We start from the raw sequence: 10580 nt of genomic DNA, 5'->3' as shown, positions 1-10580 counted from the left end.
CTGGACACAGCATTCCAGGTACAGTCTAACCAAAGCAAAATAGAGTGGGACTATTACTTCCCATGATTGGGACACTATACTTCTGTTGATGCAGCCTAGAAGAGCATTTGCTTTTTTTGCTGCTGTATCACACTGTTAACTCATGTTAAGCTTGTGGTCTACTGTGACCTCTAGACCCTTTTCACATGTACTACCGGCAATCAAGGTGTTCCCCATCATATTTGTGCAGCTGGTTCTTCCTGCCTAAATGTAGAACCTTACACACTCCTCTCTCAAAATGGGCAAGTTCCCCATATGTTTTCTCACCCTAGAGCAGAAACCACTTAGCTGTCACAACATATCCATACAATATACTTGTTAGTTGCACGTTAACAAGAGCCTAGAGAAAAATAAATACACATCTACTAACCCAGGATATAACACCCACTCCCCTCCTGTCTCCCTATGGGTGTTGGGGGGCGGGGGCGGACAGGACCCACAAGAACAGGCTCACATACTGGAGCGTGGAACAATTGTTCTCCTAATAGCATCTCCATCAACAGATAATGAACATTCCATACAACTCCATACTTTTTACCTAATGGCTTAGATTTAAAAAAATGAAAGTCCACAAAGCAAAATTCAAAAAAGGGCACACCACCCTTTGGGGCCATTCCATTGAGGTTGGTGGTACTTATGTGCAGAAATTCTATGAGACCAAAGCTGTGCTACTACAGGGGTTCCCTGAGGAAGGCCAAGGGTGAAACAGATATTTGCGATTCCAAATGCAGACAGACACCTGCAGCTCAATTTTTTAAGCTACTGTTGACTTTAATCATTTGTTTTTAAATACCTGTTTCTGGCTTTTTTTTTTTACTGAGAATTCTAATGTTTTATATCTTTGTAAGACAACCACTGCACAGTTCACAATTAAGCAATATAAACTGTGTATATAAGTGAAATATATGTCTTGTTGAGTTAAAAAAATTCCTTAGTACTGTACTTGGTTACTTAGGAGTAAGCACAGTTTAGTTCAATGGGGCTACTCTTAACTAAGTCGGAGCAAGCGCGCAGCCCTAAAAGGAAGAACAAATCATGCAGAAATTCTTCCATCTGTCTCTCGCTTCAGTTTCAGAACGATTTAAAATAGGCACCCGCGAGATGCCACCCTGTGCGCAAGCTCAGCTTTCAAACCAGCCCTTTTGAAGAGGGCAACAAGCCACTGTCCGGACGCACGTACAGTTACGAGCGCGGGAGCCAAGGTAGGCACGTCAAAATCTGAACGGCCGCTCCTATTGGACGCGGCGAGCAGAGACGTGCCGCACCCAAACCACCGCGGGGCGTGACCAATAGCAAAGCACGGTGGCGTCGCTCTCGCGAGAGTTGCTCTGAAGCTGGCAGCGCCATGTTGAAGTAGGGAGAGGCCACATCCAGCTTATGTCGTTCTTCGGGTTTTTTAAATTTTAAAAAAGGGACGCGGAGGCCTCGGGGAGGTATCTGGATCTTCGCGGCCTTCTAAGTGTGTTTTCGAGCTCCCGAAAAAAAAATTTACGGCGGTCGAAGGAGGGCGGCAGCGAGAGGATGGTGCAGTCTTGCTCTGCCTACCGTTGCCGGAATCGATACGACAAAGAGAAGCCCATCTCCTTCCACAAGTGAGTAGGGGCGGTGGCACGAAAGCTTGAAAGGAGGGCGCGAGGAGACAGAGAGAGAGAAAGAGAGCGGGAGCGCGCGCGCGCGCGCACCCACCCCGCCGCCTGAGCGGGCGGGAAAGGGAGATACCGTTTGCTTCACGAGGCGGAGCCACAGCGCGTGCGCGCTCCGAAGCGGGGAGGGGGGGAACTGTTAAAATGTACGCTGCGTTGGCCTTTATACTGAAGAGACGCGGAGACAGAGAAGGCGGGGCTAATCGAGCTCCGGTTGTTAATTAAAAACAAAACCCCCAAAAACACACAAAAACCCGTGATGGGGGGCGGGGCCGGGATTCGAAGATGTGCTTTGTGGTGCTGCGCGGTTGGGATGCGCGTGAGGGAGATTAACCGTCACTGACAGGGTACCTCAAGTGCCATCTCCCTCGGGGCTAATTTCTGGTGTTTCCCCCCCGCTTTTTCTTTTGGTACAAGTACACAAAAAGCGCCGTTTTTAGCCCGTTTGCAGCAGCAGCAGCAGCATTAAAAAGAGTTTTCGTGGCTTCACAGGTGTATTGGTTGCTTGAGCTGTTGTGACCCCCTCACGAGTTCTAATCTTCTGACGTTTACGACACAACAATAAACACTTTTTCTTGAAAGCGTCCCAATATTTTGGTGGGGTTTTTTTAGCCCAGGGACGTGCCCACTCCTCTTTCCGTTCTGCAGCACCCCATCTATCTCTGAACCACTCGCTGTACTATCACCCCTGCTTCTTACATAAATATTCCATAAATATATTTGTATCCCTGCAGGTCACCTCTATCTCTTACCCTCCCACTTTTCTGTTTTTCTTCTCCCCCTTCCCCCAAATCTAAGTATCTCTATCTGTCAACTGACCTCTTTTTTTCTTGCCCAACAAGAGGTTTGTTTGTTTTTTAATCCGCTACACTGAGTTTCGTGGTAATAAATAACACCATTTCGATGAGTTTGGGTAGACCGGTGTTTCCCAAACGTGGGTCTCCAGCTGTTTTGGGGGCTACAATTCCCATCATCCCTGACCGCTGGTCCTGCTAGCTAGGGATGATGGGAGTTGTAGTCCAAAAACAGCTGGGGACCCAAGTTTGGGAAAGGCTGGGGTACACCTAAGATCAGGGATGTGGGTGGCCCTCCAGATGCTGCAGAACTTGTGTTGGCCCCAGGCAACGTGGTCAATGGTTAGTGTTTATAGCGGTTGTTGTCCTGCAACATCTGGGAGGGCAGAGGTTCCCCACGCCTAGATCTTTCCACAAAGAGGGAGGAAAGAAGCACAAAAGCAGTCATTTTGCATTTCACATCCGAAGACCAAAATCAGAAAAAGGTCCACAGCTGTTTCACAGTTGTTCACATCTGCTGACTAGCAAATCATTGCAGGCATTATTTGCTGCGAGGTGAAGTAATACAAGTGGTCCTTGAGGAAATCCAGAAGTCCTATTCCTAACTCCCCTAATTTTAGCCAAATCATCACTGCCTTGTAGCAGCGGCCTGAAAACTGCTAAAGGGGCTGTTTCTGTAGGGTAATTCAAGTGCTGCCCCCTCCTTGGCAGATCAAGAAGTGGCACTCTTAACAGGATTTCCAGTTGAAATCCAGTTTGTAGACCCCAAAATGAACTTTTTTTTTTGTTTTTGCAGTGCTTTGATATAACTGTGCCTCTTTAAAAAAAATGAGCAAACATATTTTTTTTTGAAAATAATATTTATTACTTTTCCAACAATTTAAACACTACAAAGAAGAAATAAAAATGGACAATACAATACAGAAACACTACATAACACTAACACCTAACACTAACACATTAAACTAACAAAACAAAAACAATTTAAAACACATCAAACAATTTCAATATCTTATCTTCCATTCACTTATTTCAACGACCTCCTCACACCTCCCTTTTTGTATTCCACTTCTCAAACGAACAAACATTTAAAGCTAAGCGACGATGTTTTTGTTTTGCCTGGCAGGCTTTCTGAGCTCTGAAATTCCTTGAGACAAGCAGAAATTCAGTGATGAGAAAGTTTTTGGCTACTGAAACTACACGTGTTGCTTTGCTTTTTTAAAAGGCGCACAAATTCATTTACAGGCTCCCTTTTGCTGCGCTGCTTTGAAAGTTATCACAACTTAAGCTGCATTTGATTTAATGAGGACTTTGTAAGCAGCTACCTCACTCTGGATCCAATCCCATGTTTTCTAATAAATTAGAAAGTGAGTTGAATATGGCTGAAGGGACAAGGGCTGTCTTTAAAGGCTGTATGCCTGGTAGAAATTCAGCAGGTATAATATTCCCAACATAGATATATCTGAGGTGCAGTATATGGAATATCTGTCTATTATGTAGCCTTTTAAAGGCACAGAAGGTTTTTTCCAACTCATGTCCACCACCACTATTGAAGCATAATCTGTAGTAAATCCTCTTGTATCAAGTGAACAACTCATGCTTTGATTTACCAGTATTTTATCTGTAGAGGTGTTAGCTGTATTTCTCATTCTAAACATCTGTTATAACCATCTTCCTTCAAACCATTTACTAAAACTAGTATCAAGCGTATCCAGGCTATCTTATGATTGCAGAACCAGGGAAATCTTCACAGCATTCCATGGCTTTGTAGATCTCAGCGCCCAACGTTCAAGATCTGAGTTTGACAACATTTACTCTTATGATATGGACAGCCCACAGCCTGTTCTCTGGCAAATTTTACAGGCTTGAAGAAACAGCACCAGTTTCCCTCACACTGGTCATATTGCCCTGCCCCTGAGCCAAGTTGAAACATAATCCTGTAAACTTTCAGTGGTACTCTGTGTTCCCAATAAAGCACATTTGCTTTAGTTTTAACAGGTCAAACATGCACTTTAGTTTGACAGTCCTCGTCTCATTTTTTGGCCAAAAACACAGTTCTGTTTCAGCTGTTCCTTCTTACTGTCCAGTGAAAACCTATATTTTCAAAGGAGAAGTAAAAAAGAAAGTAAAATCTTTCAAGTCTGTCAGGTGGTTAGAATTACATGGACTGAAAAGAGGTAGATCTCCTGAGTTTTGTTTTAATTCTTTGTACTCCTTATTTATAAACCAAATAAGTAAAACACGTATGCTGAATATGTTCTCTTATTGTCATCTTTTCTCCACTCACTGATAACCCATCTACCTTTTTCTTTTTAAAAACGCCAGAGTTTTATTCTGTGAGGATATTTAATTTTGCGAAAAGTCTGTTAATGTTTTGTTTGCCACCTTAGGCTCCTTTGAGAGGAAGGGCGGAATAAAAGTCTAATTAATAATAATACAGCAATCAGAGAGCAACATTCAAGGGCACTACTATAAAATGAAATCTCCAGCCCTGCCTACTTTATTTGAATTTTACATTCATTCCTATGTACTGCCACCATTTTTCTACAATTCTGATTGGAACCAGAAGCAAGTCCTGTGTGGAACTCCTGTTATTTATATATTTTAATATCACTATTTTAATATCAATATTTTAATCCCTCTGCTCCATCCACCAAATTCTGCTCAAATTATGTTTTGTTTCTAGGTTTCCCCTCACAAGGCCTGATCTCTGTAAGAAATGGGAAGCTGCGGTTAGAAGGAAAAATTTCAAACCAACAAAGTATAGCAGCATTTGTTCTGAACATTTTACTCCAGATTGCTTCAAAAGAGAATGCAACAACAAACTACTAAAAGACAACGCTGTGCCAACAATATTTTGCCATACAGAACCAAATGTGAAGGTAAGTGAGGTTTGTGGATCTTTTATAAAAGGTCTATTATTCACAGATACATTTGTTTATACATAAGCAGTGGTTCTTTTTCTAAGCAACAGATATTGTGTGAAGAGGAGAGCAGTTATTAGCATTGGCACCAAATAGGAGAAGGCTGAATTGCTCAGTTCCTGCTTCTTGATATAGTAACTGGAATTGGCTCTCAGCTCCTCTACTACTCGCTCCCATTAATTGAACACTTTTTTTTTTAGTTGTTGGGGGGGAGGTGTAGTGGTTCTAGGGGTTGCTCGTGCCTAAGCTGGTGCAAACACCTGGCTGGGCTGCCTGAGTGAACCTTTTCTGTCCGGGCAGCCACTCACCCGTGGCTGTCTCAATTGCTGGCAGAATCCGTCAGTGAGCGTTTCTTAAACTTCTTCCAGCAAAGAAGCTCTTTGGCGCCTAGTCTTCTCCTACTCTCTCTGCGCGAAAGCCTTCTGCGCAAGGAGGGCGTAGGCAGCGGAGGACCTCTACTCTCCCTGCTGGTCCCCGGCAAGGAGTCATGGGACCGCCTCGCCGCTTCCCCCATCTGCCCCCCTTCTCCACTGGTGCTACGCTGATTCTCTTCCCCAGAAGATGGGCTGCCTCTCCCAATCCCGGGACGCTCTCTGGAATCCCTCTGGATTTTGCTCTCTCCCTCCGGCACTGATGGCAGTTCCCTGACAGGGGGCCTTCAGTGTAAAAAATTGAAAGTGGCTTTTTCATTAGGCTGCAACTTTTAAAGTGTTGTTAGCACTTTTAAACACTTGGTCCTACAAAGGTCCCACACCCAATAAACTTGATGGCTTCCATAAGAGCTCGGAGAGAGTGAATGAGCTGTGAGCACTGCTTCCCCTTTAAGGTGGTATACTATTTGCTTTCCTCACCATTGCAAGGGCACGAAACATTTGACAGTATGTGTGGCTACAAAGTACCCCATTTTGCCTTATGATTCCTGGAGAGGATCGCTGCTCCAAACTACTCACTGTAAGGCCTGTAGCCTTGCCTGCCAAAGGTTCAGGTTCAGCCAGGAAATGTCCCTGGTCTGAAACGTTGGAGACCTGCAGCCAGACAATGTAGACAGTACATAGACCAATGGCCTAAAGCAGTTTTTGTATTGCATTTGTAAGCCTCAAACCTTCTTCCCACCTCCTCAGTAGGGGGAGTGGGGAGATGAACTGCTGGGGGTGGGAGGGGCAAGATGGTTTTCCGACTTCAAACTCAATTCCTAGTTGTAGGGCAGGGCGATGTATCGATACAGCGTCTGAAATCAGTTTGAAGTCCACATTGCGGTAACAGCTTAATAGTATTCAGCATGGCGATATACTGCAAATCACGATGTGTGCATGTGTGTTATGTGAAAAATAATGATAACTTCTCTCATGATTCCTGCTGCCCCTGTTGCTCTGTACCAGGGGTCAGCAAAATTTTTCAGCAGGGGGCCGGTCCACTGTCCCTCAGACCTTGTAGGGGGCCGGACTGTACAGTGGTACCCCGCGAGACAAATGCCTCGGAAGACGAAAAACCCGCTAGACGAAAGGGTTTTTCATTTTCTGAGGTGCTTCACAAGACGGATTTTCCAAAGGGCTTGCTTCGCTAGACGAAACAGCCCTGCCTCTCCTGTCATGGCGACGGTCACACGCTCGCTTCACCGCTCCTCCGGCTCCCTCCCACCTTCCTGCTGACGGATCCTCCGGCTCCCTCCCACCTTCCGGCCGACCTTCCGACCTTCCAGCTGCCTCGCGCCGCTGCCCACCGCCCTCGCGCGCTCCCCTCAGGAGCCGTGGCCGCCAGCAGCCAGCGCTGCAGCCGGAGTCGCACTCCTGAGCCCCGCCACCCTCCAGCAGCCGCGTCGCGCGGTGTCCACAAGGCGCGGGTGAGTCCAAGGACCGGCTGCGGCAGCTGCCCTGCTTCTCTCCACCCCTCCCCGCCGTGGTGCTTCGCAAGACGAAAAAACTCGCTGTACGAAAAAACTCGCAGAACGAATTAATTTCGTCTTGCGAGGCACCACTGTATTTTGAAAAAAGAAAGAACGAATTCCTATGCCCCACAAAGAACCAGAGATGCATTTTAAATAAAAGCACACACTCTACTCATGTAAAAACACGCTGATTCCCGGAACGTCCGTGGGCCGGATTTAGAAGACAATTGGGCCAGATCTGGCCCCCCGGGCCTTAGTTTGCCTACCCATGCTATAAAATAACAGTTGTAAGAATATGCTAAAGGCAAGTAAAAATTTATCAGTTTTAGACTCCTAAGTAGTGGCAGATGCCAGGATATTACCACATTCGCCTCTACATACTTCCATCCTTATTTCAGACATCATATGTCAGTATATTGCTATGTTTAGCTGGTGAAATATCACGATGTTGAAAATCAGACGTCGCTCAGCCCTACTTAGAAATTTAAAAGGAGGCGTTCCTACGCCCACAGGAATATCCTCTATTCATGGATAGACTATTGCTTTTACACTGGAAAGCTGCTGCATAGCAGCATTCTCATCATCAGCACCATTTTTTGGTGCCCCTGGGAATCTTCTAATGGGGTTTATCACTCTTTCCCATACACCCTGAGAAGTGCCTGGGTTTCTACATGGTGCAGTAGGACAGGGGAGCTGGAGTGTAAGTGTTCAAGTCATTGTGGTGTGGATTAATCTATCCTCAGTGGTTACATTTCAGATGTGGCTTGGTAGTGAGAAGAGAATGGTATCTTATGGAAGTATAAGGCTTTTGTATCACTACAAAGAGGGGAAATGGACGACTGAGATGCTCGGAGATATACCCAACTGTCTTTAAATAGTGTAAAAATGTATAATACCAAAACACGAATGGATAAAGTTACCAATCTGCTGTTAAAACTGGCTATTTAAATAGATACTTAACACTGTAAATTGTGAGATTACAGTTTTCTTCAAACAAGCTCTATTGATTAGCAAATTGTAGTTGCTGCCTAAAAAAAAATTACAGATGCCTGTAACAAAACAAACTTAAATGGTATGTTCTTGTCTTGTTGTTTTTAGTCTGAAGGCTCTCAAGAACCACTTGAAGTACCATCTCCCCCTTCTCCTTCACCTCCTCCTCCACCACCACCTCAAACTGATCCAAGACTAGTAGACCCCAGCATTGGATTATTAATGCCCCCGCTTCACACTCCCAATAATATTGCTGTTTTTTGTGATCACAACTATACTGTAGAGGATACAGTACACCAGAGAAAAAGAATTCAGCAGCTGGAAGAGCAGGTGGATAAGCTGAGGAAGAAGCTTAAGACTGCACAGCAGCGATGTAGACGTCAGGAGAAACAGATTGAAAAACTGAGAGAGCTTGTTCAGTTTCAGAAGGAAAAAGACGTCATCCCTGGCAAAGGTGGCTATGTGATTCTGCCTAATGACTATTTTGAAATTGTGGAAGTACCTGCCTAGAAGGTTTATGTCTATATTTATGGGGCACTGCCAAATTGAGCCTCATCAGACTAACTCTGAAGTTCATTTTAAAATGCAATGCTTTCTAGTTCTGTGTAGAAGATACTTCAGCCCTTGAGCATATTAAAAAATTGCTATATAAGAATTCTTCGTCACTGACTTTCTGGCATTTTTATTTATCAGTTGCTCAATAATGATAGTTGCAGTAATTGCAGGAGGTGATCATTTCGTGCGAGGGTTCAGTTTCTGGCCCCTGCACGCGTCGGCAGAGCACGCACAAGTGCGTTACACCTTGCCCCCATTACACCTCCATTCTGCCCTCTTCTGGGTCCATAACATTATTCACTTATAGCATAGTCCTATGCATTTCTATTCATAAGTAAGTCTCACTGTGTTCAGTGGGGCTTACTCCCAGGTAAGTGTGCACAGGATTGCCGCCTTACAGAACACTCCTAAGTACAGTGGTACCTCGGGTTAAGAACTTAATTGGTTCTGGAGATCCGTTCTTAACCTGAAACTGTTCTTAACCTGAAGCACCACTTTAGCTAATGGGGGCCTCCTGCTGCCACCGCGCCGCCGGGGCACGATTTCTGTTCTCATCCTGAAGCAAAGTTCTTAACCCAAGGTACTATTTCTGGGTTAGCAGAGTCTGTAACCTGAAGCGTATGTAACCCGAGGTACCACTGTATGGTTACTTGGACATAGATCTGTTGAATTGACTGGGGCTTGCTGTTGTTGGGTGTTGTGTAGCCAACACAGAAATTTAGTCAAGCAGTTAAGCTCACCACAAGAAACCACTGCATAGTAGAGATAGCTTTTACTTGGCAAATTCACACTATATACACACGCTAGTAACAGACAATAAATAAGTTTTTACTCTCTGAGCCCAGAGAGGGTTCTTTGCTTTCAAAGTCCTTGCTGTGCCAAAGTCCACAAGGCAAGTACTAAATCCAGTTGCTTTCAAAGTCCTGCAACTGTTAGAATTCTCTTGAGTCCAGAAGTCTTGTAAGTTGTCCAACTTCTCTCTGACAAGCTCTTCTCAAAGTTTGTCACGTTTCCACAGTTCCATAGATTTCTCCAATGGCCTTCACAAGTCTCCACTAATCCCCAACAGTGTGTGCCGTAATCTGACCCCTTTACATACCCAGCACTACATGCTAAATTTACCTGGTAACACAGATAAAACAGTCACAATATGCCTGCAGAGGCACAATTCTGCTGACTCAAGTAAATTAAACCTTTTTTCACTTTCCTTAGCACTTACTCCCAGGGAAATGGGGTTAGGATTGAGCTGCAGTCCTGGCACAGTCAAGACACTTGTGATTGGTGTTTAAAGGTATGATGGAACAAAGAAGAAAAGGCAGTGTCAGGTATGTAGGGGGCAAGCCATGAAGGTCAAAACCAGCTCCAGTGCCAATAACACCTGTATTCAAATCCCTTATTTTAAGAGTGCTGCTTTAATGTGCTTTCTACAGCTTGCCCACATCAACAGATGCACTGCTGCATCTGCAGCCATTTAAGTTGACAGTGTTAAGGGTAGCTCTGTGTAAAGCCTAACAATCCAGCCTCAAGATTATGGAGGCATAAATGACCCATTATAACCTGAGCAGATATACAGGCTCACAGTATTTTCACTAGAGCATATCTGGAAGGCCTGCCTAGCCACTGCTCCAGTCTTGGACTGCAGGCGCAGCTGATCACATGGTTGCAAATCTGGGAGGCTGAACGCTATGTGCAGTGGGTGTCCCTATCAAGTCATGTGACCTGCCAGCCATCACCCTCCCAAACCGGTTTA

At 44.9% G+C, this 10580-nt stretch overlaps 1 protein-coding gene and 1 long non-coding RNA gene across 2 annotated transcripts; both read left to right on the top strand.

Moving 5' to 3' along the window:
• Positions 1-821: 821 nt before the first annotated feature.
• On the top strand, positions 822-8930 carry THAP1 (THAP domain containing 1). The gene is made up of 3 exons (XM_083420747.1): positions 822-1631; positions 5163-5358; positions 8384-8930. The coding sequence occupies exons 1-3, from the start codon at positions 1561-1563 to the stop codon at positions 8783-8785; spliced, it is 669 nt and encodes a 222-aa protein (XP_083276873.1). The 5' UTR covers positions 822-1560; the 3' UTR covers positions 8786-8930.
• On the top strand, positions 5370-6148 carry LOC310668041. Its single transcript, XR_014506570.1, has 2 exons — positions 5370-5616; positions 6063-6148. It is a non-coding gene; the product is annotated as an uncharacterized lncRNA (long non-coding RNA).
• Positions 8931-10580: the final 1650 nt, after the last annotated feature.

The sequence above is a fragment of the Podarcis tiliguerta genome, assembly GCF_965153285.1.
Source record: "Podarcis tiliguerta genome assembly, chromosome: 17".
Lineage (NCBI taxonomy): Eukaryota > Metazoa > Chordata > Lepidosauria > Squamata > Lacertidae > Podarcis > Podarcis tiliguerta.
This window is presented reverse-complemented; position numbering and strand designations above follow the sequence as displayed.